At 40.5% G+C, this 27,972-nt stretch overlaps 1 protein-coding gene across 1 annotated transcript; it reads left to right on the plus strand.

Moving 5' to 3' along the window:
* Positions 1-6,021: 6,021 nt before the first annotated feature.
* On the plus strand, positions 6,022-27,734 carry MXRA5 (matrix remodeling associated 5). The gene is made up of 6 exons (XM_075850771.1): positions 6,022-6,230; positions 7,697-7,826; positions 10,021-10,411; positions 17,573-22,453; positions 23,335-24,235; positions 25,663-27,734. The coding sequence occupies exons 1-6, from the start codon at positions 6,028-6,030 to the stop codon at positions 27,566-27,568; spliced, it is 8,412 nt and encodes a 2,803-aa protein (XP_075706886.1). The 5' UTR covers positions 6,022-6,027; the 3' UTR covers positions 27,569-27,734.
* The last annotated feature ends 238 nt before the right edge of the window (positions 27,735-27,972 follow it).

Consider the following 27,972-nt stretch of genomic DNA (forward strand, 5'->3'; position numbering starts at 1 on the left):
GCCGAGAGGATTAACCAGATCATGGAGAATTATCTCTGCCACTTCATCTCCATGCAGCATGATGACTGGGTACAGCTTCTTCCACTACTTCCACACCATTCTACGTTGTGTACGGTCAACATCCAAGAATCCCTCTTCCTGTGTCGGCTACATCTCAGGTACCCACAGCTGACTGCATTTGGGGACTTTCTGCAAATCTGGACATGGACTCGGTCCTCTATTTTGCTGGCAGTCGATCGCATGAAGCGAAAGGTGGATATAAGAAGAAGAGAGCCTTACCGGTGCCAAAGTCTGACAGTCCTCTAGGAATATTCGTCTGAAGGTGCCTTCATACAAATTTGCTCCCAGGTTCCTCGGACCTTTTGAGATCCTGGAACAGATTAATCCTGTCTCCTATAATCTTCGGTTGCCTCCTACCCTTAGAATCCCCAACTCTTTTCATGTGTCCCTCCTGAAGCCTGTGGTCCTGCACCATTACACTAAAACTCCTAGCCCTGCAGTTGCTCCCAGCAGTTCTTCCGATGTGTTCGAAGTAAAGGAGATCCTGGACTTCAAGAGAGTAGGAAGAAGAACTTTTTATTTGGTGGATCAGAAGGAGTTTGGTCCAGAGGAGAGGTCCTGGGAGCCAGAAGAGAACCTCAATGCCCCTGCCCTCATTAAGAAATTCCACTCTCATTCTGGTCCCAAGAAGAGGGGGCGTAAGTGGGGGATACTGTAATGTCCATGGCTGCGGACCGTCGTTCTGACTCACACCTTGAAGGCCGCGTCCATGGATCTGTGAGTGCTGGCCCGCATCCCCTCCCCAGGAGACGCCAGCACTCACTTCCGCTCCGCAGTGTTCCATAGGGTGCGCGCGCACGCTCGTGCCCGGCCTTAAAGGGACAGCGCTCACACATTAATAATGTTACAAATTAGCCCTAATCACTCTGGACTATAAAAGGGGCTCTGCCCTTTCACTCCTTGCATGAGCATTGTTTGTATTCCTATGTTAGTCTTGCAAATGGTTCCTTAGTTGTATCCTGTTCCCACTGTTCCCGTGCTCTACTACATGTATCCTGTGTCCCGTGCTGTATTTGTTCCTGTGCCATCTCTAGTGTTGGAGTCGTGTTGTGCCATCTACTTCGCCTGCTGACTTACAGCTTGTCTGGTGTCATCCGTCACGTTTGGCATCTCCTGCCACCATGGTACCAACTGTGCCTAAGCCGTTGCTACTGTCTGGACTATTACAGGTAGCCTTGTGCTTGGACTGTATATTGACTTGGTACACTGCTGTTGGGCCAGCTGCTACTCCGCTACGGCGGTGCGACCCAGTGGGTTCACATATTCACAGATCGTGACACCCATGGTCTACGTGGTCTAGTACAGATCTGTATGCTTGCTTCTTCTTTAGCAGGAGGACCAATTGTCCTATCGTCTTTGTTATCCAGTGCTGGATCTGGTTATGGCCAAAATATTACATACTATAAATATCGAAGAAAATTAAATTTCATGTTGAACTAATATGTCATATGAATGAAGCATCTCATCTTATTATGCTGCCACAATAACCCTTGTTACTTTTTTTTTATAATTGGTATACATTATATACATATCATAAACAGAAATAGAATCCATTAAGACACATATTTTGGAAACCTATTTGTTAGATATTTATTCCATACAACCATAAAAAATTTAATTAGGACATTAAGTTAACAGAGAAATGAATTCCAGATTTGGATTAACGTGTAGTACATTAAAGTCTCTCCTGTCAAATCTGCATTGGGTGAAATGTGTTTTATATGCCCGTCAGTATTATATTGTGTTCTGCCAAGGGATCTCCTATTACCTCTTGGTGACACAATATTTTGGAAAATTAACTCTTCATTATTGTCTCCTGGCAACAGTTTGTTTTGGATAATGCCGCTTCCTGAGATAAAGTTAATTGGAATTACAATTCCAAAATATGTAATTGTTAGATGACAATTGTTTCTAGATTTCAAGATTTCACAGTAAGTGGCTCCATTTCATCTGTGTATTTATGTAGAATAAAAACATCATCTCTAATTTGACAGCAGGCTCCTATTATCCTCATTCAGCATTCCAAACGTATGACATGAATGGATATACAACTGTCATTGAAAGCAATATAGCTTATACATGTGAAATTCATATCACCTGGCTGTTCCATCAATACTACTGCTACTTGTAATACCATTACTACACTTAGACAACTACCAATAGTAACAATAAGGCCTAATGCACACGACCGTGTTTTTTTTTCTCCATGTGCTATCTGCAATATTGCAGATAGCACACGGACACACTAATTTATGAGGCCCCATGCACACGATGCAAAGTTTACGGCACACGGACCCATTCATTTATGAGGCCCCATGCACACGACCGCGACGGATCTCTGTGGACACTGCGAGTCTGGGCCGCAAAAATTCAGGGCATGTCATTTTACAGTCCGTATTTGCGGATCATGTGACCAACTCAGGTGGTTGGGACATATTCCACCCTTCCTTTTTTTTTGTGGATCCGTGAGTACTGATCACACATGGATGCACTACGAAAGGTTTTTTGGCGAACAAAATTAACCACAAATACAGACAACGGATCCGTGGCTTTGCAGACCGAAAAATCACCATTGTCTTGTGCATTAGGCCTGAGGCCATGTTTGGACAGAGACCTTCGGGGCTTTGAGATGCCGGAAACCCTGGCCAGAGCATCGGCAATGCTCTGGCCAGGAATTTCGCTCCTGGACCGCCATTTTCCCATATGGCAGGATCTCGTAGGTGGAACCCCACCTATCAGACATTTATATCATATGCTATGGTTAAGCCATAGATGTTTCTTTTTGGAATCCCCCTATAACTCCTAATAGTATTATAAAAGTGCATGCATTTTTGGACAATTATGACTTGAACTTTTGTAAGTTTATTTAAAATGTAATCTTCATATCAAGAACTAAACAAAATATTATTATTATTTTTATGTGCTGTTAAGTCTGTTTTGACATACTTGGGACACTCCTGTAGTAGTCAGACTGGAGACCCGCTAACAAAGAGCAGCTCTGGCAGACCCAGCCCGTCCATGTATTACATGATCAACAATTTGTTTAAATGGCTGGCATGTAATACTACATTTGAATGAGGGAAATATATGGACAGCCAGGTACTGCAGATATTCTGAAACCCCAGGAATAACAGATATCTCCAGGGGTTCCAGAAGCCATATCAATGGTAATGATCAGCTATTCATCAGGCCAGCATCATTTGTAAAATAGGCTCTAATAGTCAGACCACCCCTTTAGAAGTATTTATTTTTCCCGTTGAGTTCTTAATTATTTGAAAAGTTGATGGCTATCACTTATAAATCTTATGTTTCCATTTGAGTCCTCGGACCTTTCAGTGATGCATTTATTCCTTTTTCTTGATTAATGAATGATCCTCTTGTTCTCCAACAACAAAGTTGAAGTGCATCTAAGCTGTAATGTGCCTTTCTTTATTTCTGGACTAGTAGATTCTTTGTTAAATAATGTGTTAATTACCTCTTTATTTATTATTTTAATGCTTAAAGGAATTTTCAAAAATGTAGACAAATTCCAGAAAATGTCTGTATTGTGGCCACAAAACCAAGCAAAAAAAGGTTTCTAATATACTTTCTGTATTAACAATGCCCTAGTATAATGCCTCTTCAGTATCCTGCTGCTGGTCCAATGCTACAGTGACATATCGTGACATATATCGTGACATATCGTGACATGATCATGGCCACCAATCACAGCATGTTGCAGTGATCTTGTGTCCACTGTGACGGGAAGTGATCGGCAGCCACTCTGTGATTTGTCCAAATTTCTGAAAACTCCTTTCATCATTTTATTGTCAAGATTTTTTTTCTATTGTAAAAATATAATTCGATCCAGTCAACCGCCTGTCATAATAATACTATAAACGTAATGGTAAGTGAATTTATTTTCAAACATCTGGAATAAATACTATGACTTACAAATGTAATTATTCTTTCCAAATGTAAAGCTTCATGTTTTTACCCTATTGGCAATATTACTCTACACTAAGTACTTGATGTTATCATTTTACCTATTATTTCTTATGGGTAGAGATTTCCATGTCATACATTGATATAAAATGTAAGTTTCAACATGGCAGCTTAATATTGCTCTTCAATATCTAAATGGTAATAGTTAATCTAATAGTTTACTGCATTGGCTGACTGATGTATCATATGACTGTGCCTAATAATGTATGAAATTTCTCATAAATCAGTAATCTGCATTCAGATTTATACATGTGCTCAGATTTTACTTGAATGAACAATAATGTAGAAGTCGAGCATTTAGAAATGATGGGTACACTTTAATGTTTTTATGTATAAAAAAAATTAGCAAATATTTTCTTATGAAGGAATAGAAATGCCTGCAAATAGATGAGTGGTCGTTTGCTTGCTGTCCAGCAATATAGGAGCAGGGAGTGTATCGCTGCATAACTAGGCAGGTTTCACATTCAGGTATCAGACTGGGAGCTCAAGTGGTTGCCATTTTTTTTGTCACCCAGCTGACCAGAGCTGCAAATAATTTTTCACAACTTAAGTGGTCAACTCAAACATATATCTAAAGGGGTTGTTCAGATTGGAAAAAGATGGCTGCTTTCTTCCTAAAATAGCACCACACATGTCCATAGGTTGTGTGTGGTATTGCAGCTCAACCTCATTCACTTCAATGGACATGAGCTGCATTACCACACACAAGCTATGGACAGGTGAGGCGCTGTTTTAGAAGAGAGCCATCATGTTTTCTAATTCTGGACAATTTATTTATTTGATTAATTTTAAGGGAGAATGCTACAGGGTTCTCCAGTCTTATGTAACTACGGCTTATTCCTTATCTAATGAAAGGTTTTCCATTTGGACTTGAGGACAGATTTATTAATATAGTCCTAGACTGGATAAAACAAAACCAGACAGGCAGAAATTGTGCACAATTTCTCCCAATGGCACACGCTGTATGATAAATTTGGCACCATTCGCTAGATATGTTAAATGCTGTTACAAATGTTTTGCACCAAAATGGTGCACTCCGTTACTAAATCTGGCTTATTTTGGGATTCTTTTTAGCCATGGCTTTTTTTCTAGACACTTTCTCAAAATTTTTCGAGGTAGATGTATAAAGTGTCTCAAACACATAATAAATTTGGCACACGCCATGTGTGGCACATTTTGTTGGAGCAATTTGTGTAAGAATTCTGGTCCATTTTGCTTAGTAAATCTCCCACTCTGTATTTGAATTCCTGTTTGATGTCAGTGAATGACAACATTCTTGTTTTAATATGAGAACCTGTATAGACTAGGGCAAGGATATGTCATCACATTAAGATCAGTAGGGGGCCATCCTCTGGGACTCCCACCACTTGTGATAATTAAGGGGCCGCAGCGCTGATGTGAAGAGAACAGCAATTTAAGTGAATGGGGCTGGCTGAAGTTCCCTGCACCGGCGGGTGGACGCTGCAGCCCCTCCATTCTCAAGATCTGTAGCAACACAGAGGTCGGATCCCCACCAATTACAACGTTATAGCATATCCTAGGGGTATGCCATCACTTTACAGAATGGAAATAATAACCCTTTAAAGTTGTGACTACACAATGGCCCACATTTACAAGCAGCTGACGGCAGGTTTTGCAACTTTCATAAGATATTCATCTATCAGCTTTGCACATGCGGACACTGCAATTGTTTGTTATTCCAAAACTGTTTAAGCTCCAGCCACAAATGGGTAATTTGCATGAGGTCTTGAATGTGATTTGGCTAGTCCGGCAACATATTTGAAGATATTTTTAATTTTTTTTTTTTTTTGCATTGTACAGTATATGCCCTGTTTCCGCTTTATCCCATATGGCAATTTTATGATTTCATATTTAAACAAATGTGCTCAGTATTTTGTGCTCTACTGTGAACTTGATATGTTCGTTTTTTTTTTTAAATAGGTAATAACATATTTTTGTTGTTTTATATCTATAGGAGCAAAAATGAAGACAGTAACCAGAATGTACCATGGGATACATTTATGGCTGTTTCCATTAATGATTGTATCCCTGAGGTTTCCACGCAGTGCTTTTTCCTGTCCTCGTCCATGTGCCTGCTATGTCAATTCTGAAGTTCACTGCACTTTCCGATCTCTAGTCACAGTACCAACAAAAATTCCAAAACATGTGGAAAGAATTAATTTAGGGTTTGTATGCACTTTCTTTCATTCTAGTGTGAAATTTATATGGCACTTTGTATGTCTAAAAATCAACACTTGATTCCCTGCCAAGGTACTATAAGGATGCCTTCTGTATTTATAATGGATGGGATGCAGGCATTTGGCTTGCGTTTGGCATGCTTCATTATGAGCACTAAACTTTTAAAACTGCCTATAAATGTTATCTTCTATCATTGCTTTTTAGATTTATTAATAACAGATTAATAAAATTTCAATTAAATGGATACTACGAATTCAGCGAATAAGGGTTTCTTATTGTATAATGAAAAGTTAATAAATTTTTCAATATATTTTTTGTATCAATTCTTTACATTTTTCAAGATCTCTACCTGCAGTTGTTGTTTACTTCTAGCGGATACAAATCTGTCCTAGTCATATGATGATCACATAGCGGCTGACTTTACAAGAGAAAGCTTTGATAACTGTACTGTAATAAGCTCGGAATCTGTAGGACCACCACATGTCTGGGACAGATTGTTAGCCCCTGGAAGTAAATAATGATGGTTCTTATAGAATGACTGCAAGCAGAGATCTTGAAAACTGTGAGGAATTGATACAGAAAATATATGGGAAATTATATAACTTTTCATTATACAATGAATAACCAAAATTTAATTTAATCAAATGTTAGTCTTTTGACAACAGAAAATTACCATTAATTAACAACTATGAGTAAGTAATCGCTCAGATTCTTTCATATTAGTTATTACAAGATTATATATATATATATGTACTGTAATTTCTTGCAAATTCAACGTAAGTATATAGATGAGAAGAGATGTGTGACCGATGTTCCTACACATACATCACTTATTGGATGCCTATTATACAGCGTTCAGTGTTCAGACGTGGCGGAATTGCTGTGGAATTCCGCTGCGGACAGTCTGTCCATTGGTTTCCACACCTTTTTAGTTATCTTCGTGCAGACGTTGTGGACAACTCCGCTGCGGACCACAGGCTGCAGTGCGAAATTTTCTGTCCGCAGCATGCACTGTCTGTTGCGGACTTGATGCGTACTTGTTGCGGAATTTCTCCTTTGACTTCAATGGAGTTTCAAAATTACACAATGAAATCCGCACATGTTATGTGTGTTGCGTTGCGGATTGCTTTTAGGAACAGGATATTTCATCATTCTGGCTGGACCTATGTGTGTCGGGGTCTATAGCCAGACTGAGATGGAATGTTTGAAAGAGAGCAGGATGTAGTCTTCTGCTGAATCCGCAACGACTAATCCGCAGCATTATACTTAACATTTTAGCCAAATCCGCAACGGAATCTGCAATGCGGATTATATGCGGCATTGATGCGGACAGTGTCTGCAAAATTATGCCACGTCTGAACATGCCCTTAAAGTTCATTTATCATTATATTTTTTTCCAGTTATAATAAAAACAGAATATTCTCATTTGCGGAATAATGTTGTTTGTCTTCAGGTTCAACAGCATTCAGTCCATTCCTGAGCATTCATTTTCTGGATTATCAAAACTAGAGATGCTTTTGATTCATAGCAATGATGTTCAAAACATTCCTAATGGGGCTTTCAAAGACTTGAGTTCCCTACAGGTAATATACTTAATATATTTCATATGCAATGTTCAAGATAATGTAATGTACTGGGTCATGAGTACTACATATAAATCGTGTTACTATGTGTTCCTCTATCATCCCATGTGACCACTGAAATAAAGTCATCCCTAATGCTTTTTTAATGGATATGGATTGAATTGGATAGTGATATTTTTCTAAAAAGTGCCTAATTCAAACATCTTCCACTGAGCATGTTGGTTCAGGGGTTAATACTGTTGCCTTGCAGCACTGGAGTCCTGGGTTTGAATCTGTCCAAGGGCAACTTCTGCATGAAGTTTTTATGTTTTTACTCTGGGTTCTCCAGTTTCTGCCTATATTCCAAAAAGCTATTGATAAGTTATGAGCCCTATTGTAGACGTAGACTGATGTAAATGGTAAGAATTGCTGTACAGTGCTGTGGAATATGTTGCTGAAATATAACCAACAGAAAATAAATAACATAAACCACTGAATGTGGAACTAGCAAACATAGACCATAGGTGCCATACAATAGTGTTACCAGCAAATGTCCATTGTTATGAATTACTGTTAGCATTGAGTGGAAGTTCTGCATAGAAAACCTATTCTATATTTAACTTTAACCTATGCCATCACAGGGGAAATTAAACATGACATGGAACCAATTGAAATCAACGGGCTGTCCATATAATGCACGGACATACCGAGTCCTCCGGGGGGGGGGGGTAATCTTTATAGCTGTTCTCTGTTAAGAATAATTGATGGAGGTCTGCAAAAAGAAACCTTTCTTTAATTTAGAATACACTAATAGGGTATTTTCTTAGCCAGACAATCCCTTTAACCGTTCCTGGTGTCCGGCGTATTTATACGGTGGAAACCGGAAGGAAAAGTATGGAGTGGGCTCAGGGGCTGAGCCCATTCCATAAGTTGTGGATGTCAGCTGTATGTTAAACTTCACTATACTAAAAAATACTATAGAAATTTGGTATCGCCGTAATCGTATTGACCCGCAGAATAAAGTTAACACATCATTTTTAACGCACGGTAAAATCTATAAAAACGAAACAAAAAGATATCCGAATCACTATTTTTTTCCCATTCCACCCCACAAAAATATTTTCAAGTGTGCTAGTACATAATATGGTACAGGAAGGGGTTAATCTGTATGGATTTCTAATAATTATTTGTTCTCAATAACTAACTTAATTGACATTCAGGCCTCATGCACACGACCGTAAAAACTCCCGTTATTACGGGTCGTAATTACGACCCGTAATAACGGGCTCATAGATTTCTATTGGCGACGGGTGCCTTCCCGTTTTCTCACGGGAAGGTGCCCGTGCCGTTGAAAAAGATAGAACATGTCCTATTTCAGGCCGTAATAACGGCACGGACAGTCCATAGAAGTCTATGGAGCTCTCGTAATGACGGGTGGCTACATGTGTGCACCTGTCATAACGGCAGCGTTGCTAAGCGACGTCAGTAAATAGTCACTGTCCATGGAGCTGAAAGAGTTAACTGATCGGCAGTAACTCTTTCAGCACCCTGGACAGTGACTACCGATCAGAATAAACCTGTAAAAAATAAAAATAAAAGACGTTCATACTTACCGAGAACTTCCTCCAGTCCGGTCTTCCTGCTTCCTCCAGTCCGGTCTCCCGCCCGTTGCCTTGGTGACGCGTCCCTCTCGACATCCGGCCCGACGTCCTGGATGACGTTTCAGGCCATGTGACCGCTGCAGCCAATCACAGGTCAATCACAGGCTGCAGCGGTCACATGGACTGCCGCGTCATCCAGGGATGTCGGGCTGGATGTGAAGAGAGGGACGCGTCACCAAGACAACGGCCGGGTAAGTATGAATTTCTTTAACTTTTATTACAGAAAGGGCTGTCCCTTCTCTCTATCCTGCACTGATAGAGAGAAGGGGCTGCCGATTAGTGCAGTGCTATTTTAACGCCAAAAACGTGCCCGTAAATACGGGTGGAATACGGGTGACACCGGACCCATATTTACGGGCACGGGTTCGTAAATACTGGTGCAAAACGGGTCGAACACGTGTGACACCGGACCCATATTTACGCCAGTATTTACGGGTGGGAAAAAATACGGTCGTGTGCATGAGGCCTCATTACATAATTCTGTCTTTGGTTCATATTGTGATTTAATTTGTTTTCTTACATAATTGCATTTTCTTGTTTTCTTTTCTCTAAAGGTTTTCAAAATGAGCTACAACAAGCTGAAAGTGGTTACCAGCCACACATTTCATGGACTTTCTGGTTTAACCAGATTACATGTTGACCATAATAAAATTGAATTCATACATCCCAATGCGTTTAATGGTTTGACGGCCTTAAGACTACTTCATTTAGAAGGGAACTCACTTCAGCAACTCCATGCCAACACCTTCTGCACTTTTAATTTTTTGGACTATTTCAGACAATCTACATTGAAGCATCTTTACTTATCAGACAACATGATTCAGACACTCCCCGCTGGCATGATCCAAACAATGCCATTACTGGAGAACTTATATCTTCATGGGAACCCCTGGGCCTGTGATTGTCAATTAAAATGGCTACTCAAATGGGATGAACAGTCCAATGGTGAGTGATTTCTTAAATAACTGTGGTAATATGTATTAATATTTGTGTAAATAACATTATTCAGTATAACTAGGACACTGGGCTGTAGGGCATAGGTAGATAAACAAGTTGCTCCAGAACCTGATATAAACATCATATTATTGACTTACAAAATAACTGATCAACGAAATATCAGTAAATTGTACAGAAAATAATTGTTTTAATACTCCCATTCCAAGAAAGTCACCTTTAAACTGTTTTTGAATGCGATAGGCTTATTAATTACCAGTAAGAGTCTATTTGCACAGCATTTATAGTGTACATTTGACATATGCACCGGGACATGGCCTATGGGCCTGACGGATGCCAAGAATTAATATGTCCATATAGCTTTGTTTTTATTGTATAGGAAAATGCATCCTTCTGGGCATTCCTATTCAGCCAGACACCACAATAAAATGTATAATGCATAGTATAAGTTTTTTTCAATAGTAGTCTATGGGTGACATATGCAAATGTATGGCATAAAGTTGCATACATTGGAAGTATTTCCCGACATATATTTCCAACGGATGCCCAAAACGCAGTGTGAATATACAGTTGCAAACATTACCCATAGACTACTATTGTAAAAAAATAATTTGTATACCATGCAGTATAAGTATGATTCATCACTAACTTAAGCTATTGGAAGTTACTGATTCTCTTGGCGGTAGGGAGTCTTTTAAAGCAATGCACTCTGGGAAAAGTATGCAAAATAGCTCTCCTCTGGTAGGAATACAAATGTCTCTAGCGCCACCTATAAATAAAATCTGGATATAATAATAAGATTATTGTCAGCAAATCCTGTCAATGTTGACACGACCCAATGGCAAGCTAATGTGTATAGAAGCAGCTCTACTTTACCCCAATGACTGATGTTAGAGAAAACTAGCTCCGTGCAAGGAGAAAAACTGGTTTAAAGAGGCTCTGTCACCACATTATAAGTGGCCTATATTGTACATAATGTGATCGGCGCTGTAATGTAGATTGCAGCAGTGTTTTTTATTTAGAAAAACAATAATTTTTTACGGAGTTATGACCTATATTAGCTTTATGCTAATGAGTTTCTTAATGAACAACTGGGTGTGTTTTACTTTTTGTCCAAGTGGGCGCTGTGGAGAGAAGTGTATGATGCTGACCAATCAGTGACCAATCACCATACACTTCTCTCCATTCATTTACACAGCACATAGTGATTTTACTAGATCACTATGTGCAGTCACTTACTCACATATTAATGTTACTGAAGTGTCCTGAATGTGAATAGAGATCACTACCAGCCAGGATGCTATGTCTATTCAGAATCCTGACACTTCGGTAACGTTTGTGTGAAATTTACAGCACCGCAAGCGTAATCTCGTTTTAAATGACAGTTTACAGTGTAATCTCGCGAGATTACGCTTGCTGTGCTGTAAATTTCACACAAACGTTACCGAAGTGTCAGGATTCTGAATAGACATTGCATCATGGCTGGTAGTGATGTCTATTCACTGTCAAGACACTTCAGTAATGTTATTATGTGAGTACCATATTTTTTGGACTATAAGACGCACCTGACCATAAGACGCACCCAGGTTTTAGACAACAGAAAATAGGAAAAAAATGATTTGTTAAAAAATAATTTATTCTGTTTCACCACATTCTGAGAGCCAAATTTTTTTTTATTTTTTTTTCATCGATTGAGCGGTGTGAGGGCTTATTTTTTGCGGGACTAGCTGTAGTTTTATTGGCACCATTCTTTGGTACATACGATTTTTTTGATCACTTTTTTTTTTATTTCATATTTTGGGTGACCAAAAAACTATTTTGATGTTTTACATTTTTAAACTCACCATGCGAGTTAAATAATGGTATATTGTAATAGATCTGAGTTTTACGGACACATCAATACCAAATTATTTTATTTTTTACATTGTGCTTGGGGAAAAATCGGAAAAGGTTTTTTTTTGTACTTTAACTATGCTACTTCCCTAACTCCCATAGTAGTTAATGGCAGTTACGGAAGCAGCGTAGCATGCGAGCTACGCTGTTTCCGTAACTACTGTTTAGTTCTATGGGAGTTACGGAAACAGCGTATCTCAGCTTCAGAAACTCCACATGTAATCAAGTGGCCGGGAGAGCACAGAAAGCTAGAACGGGGTTTAGTGGGCCCCGTTCTAGAGCTAGGTGCGGTCCCAAAGGTGGGACATGCATCTATCTGACATTTATGTCATAAATGTCCGTCATAGAAAAACCCCTATAAATGCCGTGGTTGCTATTGACCACGACATTTAACTAGTTAAAGGGGTTTGCCATAAAACACATGTATCCCCTATCCACAGGGACCCCCAGCGATAAGAAGAAAATCGGGACGGAAAGTCACCCAAAGTGCTACATGAGAAGCCTGGACTTCCGGGTTCTGTGTCTGTCTTATCTGTTCCGCAGCTCCATAGAGATCAATGGAGAGCCACTCGCGCATGTGCAGAAGAATCCCATTCATCTTTATGAAGCTGCTAGACACAGAACGCGGAAAGTCACAGCTTCTCATGCAGCGCTCTTGGTGAATTTCGGTCCCCGTTCTCCTTATCGATCACATGTATCCCCTATCCAGGGGTGTAACTAGGAAAGACTGGGCCCCATAGCAAACTTTTGACTTAGGCCCCCTTCCGCTGGGTATCACACAACCCCCCACCTTGTAGATAGTGCCTCCCTATAGATTCCACCACACAGCGCCCCCTATAGATAGCACCATACACAGCCCCTGTAGATAGCGCCATACACAGCCCCCTGTAGATAACGCCTTACAGCCCCCCTGGTAGATAACGTCTTACAGCCCCAAATCCACCATGTAGAAAGTGCCATACACAGCTCCCTGTAGATAACGTGCCTTACAGCCCCCTGTAGATAACGTCTTACAGCCTCCCTGTAGATAACGTCTTACAGCCCCAAATCCCCCCTGTAGATAACCCAATACAGAGTCCCCCTGTAGATAACGCCATACAGAGTCCCCCTGTAGATAACGCCATACAGACCCCCCCTGTAGATAACACCATACAGACCCCCCTGTAGATAACACCATACAGAACCCCCCCATAGATAACACCATACAGACCCCCAACCCCCTGTAGATAACGCTATACAGAACCCACCCTGTAGATAACGCCATACAGACCCCCACCCTCCTGTAGATAACGCCATATAGCCCACCCCAAAAAAAATGGCCTATAGTTTGTCCTACAAAAGACATGCATCCACAGGATAGGGGATACATGTGTGATCGCTGGCAGCGATAAGGAGAACAGGGGGACCGAAAGTCCCTCGAAGTTCTCCATCACAAACCTCGGACTTCCGGCGTCTGTGCAGTTCAATAAAAATGAAAGGAGCGCTGGTCACGCATGCGCACAAGCGCGACCGGTGCGCAAGTCATTTTTATGGAGCTGCAGATAGAGCCCGGAAGTCTGAGGTTTGTCATGGAGAATTTCGGGGGACTTTCGGTCCCGTTCTCCTTATCGCTGGGCGTCCCAGCGATCACACATGTATCCCCTATCCTGTGGATAGGGGATGCATGTCTTTTGTAGGAACAACCCCTTCAGTGGCGTCGCGCTGTAGAAGCCATAGCAGCTGCTAGCGGAGCCTCCGGCGGGTGGCATGGGCCCCCTCATACTGCGGGCCCCGTAGCAGCCCTACGGCTGCTATAGCGGTAGTTACGCCACTGCCCCTATCCTGTGGATAGGGAATACATGTGTTTTATGGCACAACTCCATTAAACGGCCAAGAACAGCGTAATTGCTGTCAGCTGCTGACACCTGAAGTGTATGGAGTGGGCTCAGCCCGTTCCATACATCATCCACCCCCCCGCTCCATGATGTGCCGGCACGTCATGGGCCGGGAAGGGGTTAAGTAATAAAGCGGTCATGGCGCCCGGCGATGCCGGGTCCCTTGACTGCGGACTATAAGACGCAGGGACTTTTTAGCAAGATTTATTCTTATGTGTCTTATAGTCCGAAAAATACGGTAAGTGACTGCACATAGTGATCTAGCAAGATCACTATGTGCTGTGTAAATGAATAGAGGGAATTGTATGACGCTGATTGGTCAGCGTCATACACTTCTCTCCACAACGCCCACCAGGTCAAAAAGTAAAACACGCCCAGTTGCCTATTAAGAAACTCATTAGCATAAAGCTAAAATAGGTCATAACTCTGTCAAAAATGATCATTTTTCTAAATAAAAAAACACTACTGTAATCTACATTACAGCGCCAATCACATCATGTACAATATAGGCCACTTATAATGTGGTGACATAATGAGGTTTTTTTTTGTACTTTAACTATGCTACTTCCCTAACTCCCATAGTAGTTAATGGCAGTTACGGAAGCAGCGTAGCATGCGAGCTACGCTGTTTCCGTAACTACTGTTTAGTTCTATGGGAGTTACGGAAACAGCGTATCTCAGCTTCAGAAACTCCACATGTAATCAAGTGGCCGGGAGAGCACAGAAAGCTAGAACGGGGTTTAGTGGGCCCCGTTCTAGAGCTAGGTGCGGTCCCAAAGGTGGGACATGCATCTATCTGACATTTATGTCATAAATGTCCGTCATAGAAAAACCCCTATAAATGCCGTGGTTGCTATTGACCACGACATTTAACTAGTTAAAGGGGTTTGCCATAAAACACATGTATCCCCTATCCACAGGGACCCCCAGCGATAAGAAGAAAATCGGGACGGAAAGTCACCCAAAGTGCTACATGAGAAGCCTGGACTTCCGGGTTCTGTGTCTGTCTTATCTGTTCCGCAGCTCCATAGAGATCAATGGAGAGCCACTCGCGCATGTGCAGAAGAATCCCATTCATCTTTATGAAGCTGCCAGACACAGAACGCGGAAAGTCACAGCTTCTCATGCAGCGCTCTTGGTGAATTTCGGTCCCCGTTCTCCTTATCGATCACATGTATCCCCTATCCAGGGGTGTAACTAGGAAAGACTGGGCCCCATAGCAAACTTTTGACTTAGGCCCCCCTCCGCTGGGTATCACACAACCCCCCACCTTGTAGATAGTGCCTCCCTATAGATTCCACCACACAGCGCCCCCTATAGATAGCACCATACACAGCCCCTGTAGATAGCGCCATACACAGCCCCCTGTAGATAACGCCTTACAGCCCCCCTGGTAGATAACGTCTTACAGCCCCAAATCCACCATGTAGAAAGTGCCATACACAGCTCCCTGTAGATAACGTGCCTTACAGCCCCCTGTAGATAACGTCTTACAGCCTCCCTGTAGATAACGTCTTACAGCCCCAAATCCCCCCTGTAGATAACCCAATACAGAGTCCCCCTGTAGATAACGCCATACAGAGTCCCCCTGTAGATAACGCCATACAGACCCCCCCTGTAGATAACACCATACAGACCCCCCTGTAGATAACACCATACAGAACCCCCCCATAGATAACACCATACAGACCCCCAACCCCCTGTAGATAACGCTATACAGAACCCACCCTGTAGATAACGCCATACAGACCCCCACCCTCCTGTAGATAACGCCATATAGCCCACCCCAAAAAAAATGGCCTATAGTTTGTCCTACAAAAGACATGCATCCACAGGATAGGGGATACATGTGTGATCGCTGGCAGCGATAAGGAGAACAGGGGGACCGAAAGTCCCTCGAAGTTCTCCATCACAAACCTCGGACTTCCGGCGTCTGTGCAGTTCAATAAAAATGAAAGGAGCGCTGGTCACGCATGCGCACAAGCGCGACCGGTGCGCAAGTCATTTTTATGGAGCTGCAGATAGAGCCCGGAAGTCTGAGGTTTGTCATGGAGAATTTCGGGGGACTTTCGGTCCCGTTCTCCTTATCGCTGGGCGTCCCAGCGATCACACATGTATCCCCTATCCTGTGGATAGGGGATGCATGTCTTTTGTAGGAACAACCCCTTCAGTGGCGTCGCGCTGTAGAAGCCATAGCAGCTGCTAGCGGAGCCTCCGGCGGGTGGCATGGGCCCCCTCATACTGCGGGCCCCGTAGCAGCCCTACGGCTGCTATAGCGGTAGTTACGCCACTGCCCCTATCCTGTGGATAGGGAATACATGTGTTTTATGGCACAACTCCATTAAACGGCCAAGAACAGCGTAATTGCTGTCAGCTGCTGACACCTGAAGTGTATGGAGTGGGCTCAGCCCGTTCCATACATCATCCACCCCCCCGCTCCATGATGTGCCGGCACGTCATGGGCCGGGAAGGGGTTAAGTAATAAAGCGGTCATGGCGCCCGGCGATGCCGGGTCCCTTGACTGCGGACTATAAGACGCAGGGACTTTTTAGCAAGATTTATTCTTATGTGTCTTATAGTCCGAAAAATACGGTAAGTGACTGCACATAGTGATCTAGCAAGATCACTATGTGCTGTGTAAATGAATAGAGGGAATTGTATGACGCTGATTGGTCAGCGTCATACACTTCTCTCCACAACGCCCACCAGGTCAAAAAGTAAAACACGCCCAGTTGCCTATTAAGAAACTCATTAGCATAAAGCTAAAATAGGTCATAACTCTGTCAAAAATGATCATTTTTCTAAATAAAAAAACACTACTGTAATCTACATTACAGCGCCAATCACATCATGTACAATATAGGCCACTTATAATGTGGTGACAGAGCCTCTTTAAGATTTGCTTTAAATCTTTTCAAACGGCCATGTCTTGCTGCTGAGAGTGTCTAGAAATGCTGAAGGGAACTAAGGGTCAATCACCCTTTTGTCCTAACTTGAATCTGGCCCTAAATAGGGATTTTTTTTTTACCAATTTTAATATGCAAAACTTAAAATAAACTAGTTAATCTTCTTTAATCACAAGAGATTAATTTACAAACATCACATTGCTTTTTATGGAGAGCCAAGAGATGAGAGCAAAAAATATTCTTTCATGAAGGCAACTGATACCTTGATTGAATTATCTGTAAGAAGTTCTTAATGTTGTCATTCTTTGAAACTAAATACATCTGTAGTCATCTATAGTAATGTACAGCCAGTGTTTTCAGACTTAAAGGAAGTAACTTGAGAATCAAGCTTGCCTTGATGTCAATTTATCTCAATGTAAGACATATTGTAGCAGCTCACAGTGTTTTATATTAAAGTAACTTTTTTACGTTTCATATAGGTGTGTTAAAATGCAAGAAAGACAGATCATATGAAAACGGACAGCTGTGCGCAATGTGTTCCAGCCCAAGACATCTACGAAACCAAGAAATTCAGAGTTTGAAAGATATGTCCTGTTCACGGCCTACTATTTCCTCACCGCTAAGGATAAACAGCAGTGACATTAACTCTGAAGATGATGACACTGAGCTTCAAATGTTAGAGTTCAATAAAGATTTTCTTGGGCATATTATTTTAAATATGACAGATGAACATGGAAATAAAGTTAATTTGGATTGTCAGATGAAAAATACCAAAGACTACAGCAAAATTCAGTGGAACCAACTTCATCAAGAAGAATTTGACATTAATGCAACATTTGCTTTAGATTTTGAATGTCCCATGACTCGGGATAACTATGAAAAATTATGGAAACTAATAGCTTACTACAGCGAGGTACCTGTGAAGTTGGAAAGGGAACTGCTGTTTACAGATAGCTCTAAAGTAACTTACAGATATAAGCAGAATCTGGATCATGATTCGTATTATTACACAGGCGTTCGAGCTGTAATATCCGCAGAACCTGAATGGGTTATGCAAACAGTCATCAAGCTTCAGCTGAATAGAAGAATGAGTACAGCGAAGAAAGTTACCTTGTCTTTCTCCACACATGTCTCCCAATCGATTCATACAAAAGATATTCAGTATCCAAAGAATAGTTGGGTCATGATAAATAGGAATGAAAACACTAAAACATCATATAGTGTTATTAAAGGAAGTGTTTGCCAAATGACCTGCCATGTAAAGTCTTCCGAAACACCTACTATAGAATGGAGTTTCCCAGATGGTACCACATTAAAAGCCCCATACATTAATAAGGATAGTAAATATTCTATATCTGCAAGTGGACAGTTAGTAATAAAAGAAGCAGATTTCCAAGATTCTGGAATCTACCACTGTATTGCACAAGTAAAGCATGAGGTTGACATCTTAGCTGTAAGAGTGATGGTGCAGCCTTCATCAAATGAGATATCTGAAAGCAAGAATAAAGTGGTCACTAAAACTGTTGGAGAAACTGTAACTATACCATGTAGTTCATTGGCAAATCCCAATGCTGATGTGAATTGGATTTTACCAAACAACAATATTATAAATTCAGCCACAAATAAAACAGGCACATTCTTATTAAATGATGGGTCATTACTAATTCCAACTACGAAGCTTACCGATAGCGGCCTTTACAGGTGTATAGCTATCAATCAATATGGAGCAGATGACTATAGCGTGCAGGTAGCAATTCTAAGAAAGTACTCCGAACAGTTAAATAAAGTAACAATAATCAAAAAGCACCCTATGGTAAAGGTATCTTCAAAGCCAACATATGATCTGATAGATGATGACAGGGGATCTGGTGAAAGGGATATAGAAGAGGAAAAAGACAAATACAATGTCAAGGAAATAATACAATCTGGCAAAGAAAAAAGTTCTAGAGTTCAAGGCAAAAATACCAGAAAAGAGAGGAAGAAAATCAATTCATGGAAAAATACAGAAAAAGATGACGATAGCAATATAGCAGAAGGGCGAAGAAAATTTGAATCCAGAAGGAGAATAATAGGGGGTAATAAGCAGATTGATCCCAAGAAATGGGCCAGCATTTTGGCTAAAGTTAGAGGGAGAAATAATCTAAGAACTACTGATGTTCCACTTCTGACCACCCCAAGAGCCATAACTATCCCAACCTATGAGAATGAAGCCACAACTCCATCTTTGATATCGGAACCAATCAATACAATTACAGAAATGGCAAGTAATGTGGAGGAAGCATCAGCAGATGATTATGATGATATATTACATATAACATCTTCACCAAATGTAACTATAGCACAATATCAGGACCTAACAACACAGGTAGACCACAACATTTTGGTAGCAACTAATGAAGAGGCAGATGATTATAGTGAAGTTCCATTTATAGAGGAGATCCCAGAGGAAGAAACAACAGAATCATCTGTTGTATTTAACACCTTAAGTGCAACAAACCCTGCAACGATTGAAAATCTAGATATAGAAGATTCCATTTATTCTACAGGTGAGGAAGATTTTAAGTCATTTACGGAAGAAGATGCAGGTATTGAAAGTACCGATCCAACAGATGATATTGAAACTGAAACATATCAAACTGAATACATTCCAGAACAAGAAAGCCTTGTCGATGAAGACCCAACTTCAATGTCAGTTAATATCATTACTACTGTGCACAATACCGAAACAGATGATACAGAAAATGGTGAAATGGATACTACGCAACATGCTACAGTATCGACTTATAAATATTCCACAGTACCAGAAATGATCAAATACAGACATAATGTTTATTCACAAGTGAACACAGACCCGTCTTCTCCATCTCCAACTGGTATTACTATTCCAGAACATGATCAAATAGTCTCTAAAGTTATAGATGGCATTATACCTAAATCAACTGGCATTTCTTCTACAATATTGCCTACTCTTGAAACTAGTACTGATTTAGATGTCATGTTATTTGTTCCAGTTGTCACTGATTCTCTTGTAAAAGATACTGTTGAAGATGTATACACTGAGAATTATAAACGCACAACAGAAAAAGTGTCTACCACTAAAAGTGACGATATAATTATTGTAGACAGTAGGAATTATCCAGGAACTTCAATGGAAACAGAGCAACATTTATGGATTAATACAAGTCCACATACTATTTTAACAAGCCCAGGAACAACTACCAGAATCATGCAGATTACTACACAATTTCCAACTACAACAACTTCTGTTCCAACACAAGCCTCTATTCAATATCCTAGGCGAAGAAACAATGGAAGACGTAAGTTCCGACCCAACCGTTTCCGACACCGTCAAAATCAAATTAATTCTACAGTGTCTTCTACACAAAGTTATTTAAATATAGTAACTATAAAAAGACCAATATTTGAAGAAGAAGAAAAGACCACAAGAGTTTTGTCAAAGCAAGATAATATTGTGCATCAGCCAAGGGTAACTACTTACCCAACACATATCCCGCCATCAACTTATCGTGCAATCCTTCCATCTTTAGAAAAGCATGAATCAACTCTATCTGCAACTACCACAACAGAAGTATTATACGCAACACAAACACCTGCCACAATGTTGAAAGTACCACTTGCTCCTCCAGTTACAGCAGCAGAGATTTTGGACACTGTAAATAGGAACATTGCTAAAGAATTACATATGTTAAAATCTGTTGACGAGGCAGTAAATATGCAAAAGAATTACATTCAAACTATTGCTGTCCAGAACACAAAGAGCACCACAACAGAATCGCCCACAACCAGCCCATATCAATATTGGCAGTCTTCAACAGGTAACGCTGATATTTCAGAAGATACCGAAGTAAAAATGTATACAGAATCTGGACATGCATTTGGGACAGAATCTTCCCCAGTGCATCTTACAACAGAACCTTCCGCATTAACCACCCGTGCTACTACAACTCACAGTCCCATGAAATATGCAATTTATACCCCTAAAGATACATATAGGCAGTCAACAACCGTACAATCAACTCCAAAAACTTCAACCATTGTTACTAAAAACAAAAATAATCAAAGAACCATCCACAATTACTACTCAAATACAGCAACCATTAGCCACCCATTTAAGCAGAATGTAACACCCAATCCTGGCAAGTATATAACAGCTTCTCCTGTTACAAAAAAAATTGTTGTCCCTACCACACATTTCTACCTGACTTCGAGCACACCACATTTGCCAACACAACCTTCAGTTCCGAAGATTAAAAACAAAGAACATATAAATCCAGTTGCGCCAACACAGGGTACTAAGTTATTGCAAGCAAGTACTATTTTTTCAAGGATAAATGAGCTAGATGCAGATTCTTCCAACCAGAATAAAGTGTTTGTGCAGTCTAAACAAGAACAGGTTAAAGACACCTATGGTTCAAAATCAAACAACAGTCTGCCCTATAACCCAAAATATCGTCATCAACCTCGAGTGGTGAACAACTATCATCATAGAATCGTACCACCACACTATAATCCAGTCAGAGGAAATATTAGACCCCCTCACATCGGAACCCATGGACCGCTACGGTACTATGTTACTAATCAGCCTATTGCAATAACCAATAAACCAGAAATAACAGCTTATACTGCACATACCATGCAAAATGCCCAGGAAAAGAATGTATACACTACACAGATGTCAACAACTACTCCTGCTACAACCACTACAACAATTATTCCATTATACAGACCAAGACCAGTGACACCAAATAAGTTTACTCAGGGCCAAAGAATTACGCCCTATTACAGACCATTTGGAAATAACGTTATAACTGATAATAAAGGTACTTCAATACGTATCCCTTATCATGTAAATCCATATTACATCAACCCAAGAATTCCATATCGTTTTAACAGAACAAGACTTTTTCAGTTTACTGTAACTGCTAAGCCTAATCCTCCAACTATTTTAGCCCCAGTCAGTACTGCAAATAACAAAGCTTGGACGACAGCATCAAGTGCTATAAAAACGACTACTTCCCCTGCTCAATTAGTAACCCGCATTTTTACCACATCTACTACAACCCCTGCTTACTTCGTGCAAAGTCGTACATCTCAGACAAGTTCTACCGTCCAGCCATTGTGGCATTACTTTAATGTTAATCAAAGACCTCGTCTTACGGAAAATAAAGTAGATTCGGCACAGCAGCCTTCCTTTATCAACAAATTCCAAGAAAGAAAACCCAAGATTGAGACCACCGGTTACCAGTTTGTATCTCTACCATTTGAAATGGATGCTGTTTTTCCATGTGAAACCACTGGGGAACCAAAACCTTCCATTACTTGGACAAAGCTTGCAACAGGTAATCCATATAAATATTTTCTACAATTTACGCAGACTAGAATGAAACCAAGAAATCATAGTTTAATATTTACATTTTGACTATTCTTATCCAAATGTGCATAAAGTTTTTGTTGAAATGATAATACTAATTAAAAGGGTTATCCCAAAACAACCCCTTTTTTTCTTTTATGACCTTTAGGCGGGAGTCCTACTTTTTTTATGACCAGCTTACATCTCTGTGACTACGGCTATTCTTATCTAAATTTCCACACATTTTTGTTACAGTAATAACTTTAATTAAAATGGTTGTTCAAAAACAACCCCTTTTTAAATTTTATGACCAGTTAGGTAGGAATCCCACCTGTGTGACTCCCCATGGTCACTGATAATGAGGGGCCCAGGACTAACCATTATAAGCTTTGGAGCAAGATGAGCATGTATTTGTATGTATTAATAGACCAGGCTGTCTACAAAAGCCATAATTAGAAAAAAAGAAAAGCTGCTCTACATGTTGACAATCCCCTTGGTAGCAACAGGGTTTTTTTTGTTCACCAGAACTGAGCCAAAATAGAAAAAATAAGTAAAAACAGCTTACTATACAAGCAAAACCACTATCTTTGCCAAAGGATAGGCATAAGAAAAAAAAAATTCATAGTTACTGTTTGTGCCATAATCTTACAAAGGGAATGTACAACTTAGTAATGGCCGACGCTGTCACCAAGGGGGCTGAACTCTCCAGCAATAAACTGATGTAGTTGGGGAAAGCTGAATGCGGCCGGACTTTTCCCCTGTATTGGCTGCTTCAGGGAAATTCTACGCCTACATGTCATCCATCAGTTGAAGCTTTATCAGAAGTATTACACAGGAATTATATGATATGTTTCTCTGATTTTTTTTCAGGTGCAGTAATGTCGCCAAAAAACAAAATACAGCGTTTTGAAGTCTTAGATAATGGAACATTGCATATACAGAATCTTCAGCTTCAGGACCGTGGGCAATATATGTGTACTGCACAGAACGTACATGGTATTGATAAGATGACTGTTACTTTGTCAGTTGTGGCTCAGCAACCAAAAATAATACTACCTCGTTTCAAGGATATTTTAGTATATCTTGGAGATACAATTACAATGGACTGTAACGCTAGTGGTGTACCACCTCCCCATATTTCTTGGATACTGCCAGACAGGAGAATACTACGCACTGTTTCTACTACAGAAACTCGCATAATGCTGTTTGCTAATGGAAGTTTATTCATGAAAGATGTGACATTTCCTGACCGAGGGGGCTACAAGTGTGTTGCTAGCAATGTGGCAGGAGCAGACAGTTTGACTGTAAAGCTTCAGGTATCACCGTTGCCTCCTTTAATACAACAGGAAAAAGTGGAAAATATTTCACTACCGCAGAGCCATAGCATTTACATTCATTGTTCAGCAAAAGGTGCTCCGCCGCCAACCATTCGTTGGGTGCTCTTAGATGGTACACAGGTCCGTCCTTCACAGTATGCAAATGGTAATTTATTTGTATTTCCCAACGGTACACTCTACATACGGAACAGCTCACCAAGAGACATTGGGAAGTATGAGTGTATAGCAGCAAACATTGTAGGTGCTGCCAGGAGAATAGTACATCTAGATGTACGGAAATTTACATCAAATGCAAAAATCACGGCAAGTTCTCCCCAGAAAACAGATGTATCCTATGGTGGGACTCTACGGTTAGACTGTAGTGCAGCAGGGGATCCATGGCCGAGAATTATGTGGAGGCTTCCTTCTAAACGTCTGGTGGATTCCTTCTTCAGGTATTTTATTATTATTTTTTTCAACAAAGATGCTAGTCATGTCACAAGCCATTCCCAAATACCAAAAAAGTGTATTGCAGTAATGACTAGTAATGACACTATATACAATGGTGATCTCAATAAATTCAAATAATATAGTATTCGTGATAGATATAGATAATGCATCCCCACTTGTAATTATTAGAGAAGTCATTTCAAGGGCTGTGTAAAAACATAGAGAATATATTTTCACATTTGGGAGAACTTCCATAAATGAAGGCTCTTTACACACTGCGTTTATTGGTCTCCATTTAATGTATACACCGGGAAAAGCTCAGAACGTATACATTAAATGGAGGCTGTGACGGCAGCCTTACATTGTTTAGAGGATATCATTATAGTCTATAGGTGATGTTAAGTATCTGTCTAACGCATCTGTCACCTATAGACTATAATGGCATCCGTTTAACGGATACATCATGAAAAGCTATTGAAAAGCCCAAGACTTATACATTAAATGAATGCCTGTGACGTATGTCATGCAGCAGCATTCATCACCAATAGGCTACCATGGGAAAAAAATCATATACGTTTAATGTATACTTTTGTTACTTAATGCCTCTGGATAGAATAGCGCAGTCAACTATGCTATGCTATTCTATCCAGCAAAAAACGCTATATCCGATGTATACTGCCCGATGGAGGCCAAAAGAACACTCTTTTGACCTCTGTCGGTATAATGGGAGCCTATAGATACAACACTCAAATTTTGACCTGCGGTGCAGAATTTTATTCTGCAGCATGTCAATTGTATCTGCGCAAACGCTACTTATTTGTTGCGGGCTTTCCCCATTGAATTAATCGGGGAGGTAAAACCCGTAACAAATAGCAGTTGTGGATTCACAGCGATTCCGCCGCAAAAAACGCAACTTATAAAAAAAAATAATAAATCTTATACTTACACAGGAGTCTGTTTCTTCCTCCAGGCCGGCCTCCTGGGATGATGTTTCATCCCATGTGACTGCTGCAGTCATCCCAAGAGACCGGCCTGGATGACATCAGAGGGCCTCCCGGGATGACTCTTCATCCGTGTGTCCGCTGCTGCAGCCAATTACAGGCTGCAGTGGTCTCCTGGAATGACACGTCATCCCAGGAGGCCGGTCTGCTAGCAGGTCGGCTAAGTGCTGCAGTTTTCCACAGCAAACATTCCAGACAAAAAACTGCACCAGTTTGGTGTGGTTTTTCGCCCAGAATTCCCTGGTTCCGTGCTATTAAACAGCGTATCCGCCCGTGTGAACTCAGCCTTACTATGCAGTGTGCATGTTACAGTCTTACAAATATAAGCTTATTTGCATGAAAAGCTATATTGTCACAGTTTTTGCTATGGAAAGGTATGTTGTATTTCTTGCATGTACTAATATCATACATTTTTTTTTTATCTTGAATAGCTTTGACTCAAGAATCAAGACATTTTCAAATGGAACGCTGATCATCTATTCAGTTACTGAAAAAGATGCAGGGGACTATTTGTGTATGGCACGAAACAAGCTTGGAGATGACTATTTGGTGCTAAAAGTAAACGTGATGATGAAACCTGCTAAAATTCAGCATAAAAATGATGTTGACCATAAAGTTATATATGGTGGAGATCTGAAGGTTGATTGTGTTGCAACCGGTGTTCCCAATCCTGATATTTCATGGAGTCTTCCAGATGGAAGTATGGTCAATAACATCATGCAGTCAGATGACAGTGGGGTCCGCTCAAGAAGATATGTTGTATTTAATAATGGAACCCTGTACTTCAATGAGGTAGGAATGAAAGAGGAAGGTGACTACACCTGCTATGCTGTCAACCAAGTTGGACAAGATGAGATGCGCGTAAGTGTCAAAGTAGTGGCAGAAAAAGCCATTATTAAGAATAAAACCTATTCAGTTATTAATGTGCCCTATGGGGATGTTGTCACTGTTTCATGTGAAGCCAAAGGTGAGCCTGTTCCTAAAGTAACATGGCTCTCCCCAGCAAATCGGCCCATACCTGCTTCATCTGAAAAATATCAAATCTTTCAAGATGGGACTCTTCTTATCCAAAAGGCTCAACGATCTGATAGTGGAAACTACACATGTCTGGCACAGAACAAAGGTGGCGAGGATAGAAAAGTGGTTCATATTCATGTTAATGTTCTTCCACCCAAAATTAATGGTCATTCCAATACTATAATGACAATAAAAGAATCTGCCATGAAAGATACCCGGTTATTTATAGACTGCAAAGCTGAAGGCATTCCAACACCTCGTGTTATGTGGGCTTTTCCAGAAGGAGTAATCCTTCCTGCTCCTTACTATGGTAACAGAATCACAGTTCATCGCAATGGAACCCTTGAAATTAAAGTTTTACGAAAAACGGATTCAGTACAGTTATTATGCATTGGAAGGAATGAAGGTGGGGAGGCCAAGTTAATTGTACAACTGACTGTGACAGAGCCAGCAGTGAAACCTCACTTTAACAATGAAGATGAAAATGTTGTGGTAGCCGAGGGCCAGTCTGCTAAACTTAACTGCTCAGCATTAGGCGTTCCACAACCGGACATAATATGGATTCTCCCAAATGGAACACAGATTAATAATGGCAATCACCTCCACAGAATGTTCCATAGACAGGATGGTACATTACACATTGGTTCTACAACAGCCGTAGATGGAGGGACCTATCATTGCAGAGCTGTAAACGTAGCTGGATCCGCTGACAGAATGGTCACTTTGCAAATTGTCCAAAAACCCAAAATAAGTAACAATTACAACAACTTAGTTAGTATCATCAATGGAGAGACTTTGCAACTTCACTGCATCACACAAGGAGAAACTAAACCTCATATCTCATGGACATTACCCAATGGAATGGTTATCGATGGTCCACAAGTCAAAGGTCGCATTTCTCTGTTACAAAATGGCTCCCTTGTTGTAAGAGACAGTACTGTATATGACCGAGGAAGTTATCAATGTAAAGCAAAAACTCAATATGGTTCATCAACAATGAACGTCCCAGTGATAGTTATAGCTTATCCTCCCCGTATAACTACTAGCCCTGCACCTGTTATTTATGCTCGACCAGGAAGCTCTGTTCAGTTAAACTGCATGTCAATTGGAATACCAAAAGCTGAAATAACCTGGGAGCTTCCGGATAAATCTCACTTGACCGCAGGCGCTCAGTCTCGTTTATATGGGAACAAGTTTCTTCATCCTCAGGGGACATTAGTTATTCAACATTCTTCAAAGAAAGATACAGGTTATTATAAATGCACAGCTAAAAATATATTAGGCAGTGACACAAAAACCACCTATATACATGTGTATTGAGACAAAAGAGGTCACATATCCAGGTAAAAGCCCATGACTGCCATACAAGTGCGAGGTATACTGTATCAATTATTATGGACATTCCCCAATTAGCTTATTATATTGTTTGCAGAAACCGTTATACCAATCTGCATACAATACAGAAAGAAAAAAATGACATAACCAATGAGACCAAAGGCATAGATGTACAATATATCAGATTTTAAGGCTTTTGAAACTCAATCATATCATTTACCATTAATATTTCTGAATGATACAGTATCACATTCACTTGATCTGCACCTTACTACCAAAGAAGTATTAATACTATACACATACTACAGTTATATGTGTTTTGCTCTTTGTTTGATGATGTTTTCTTTTCCTTTACCTCTTTAGTGATTCAATACCACTATTTTAAAGGA

Source organism: Rhinoderma darwinii, chromosome 2 (genome assembly GCF_050947455.1).
Source record: "Rhinoderma darwinii isolate aRhiDar2 chromosome 2, aRhiDar2.hap1, whole genome shotgun sequence".
Classification (NCBI taxonomy): Eukaryota; Metazoa; Chordata; class Amphibia; order Anura; family Rhinodermatidae; genus Rhinoderma; species Rhinoderma darwinii.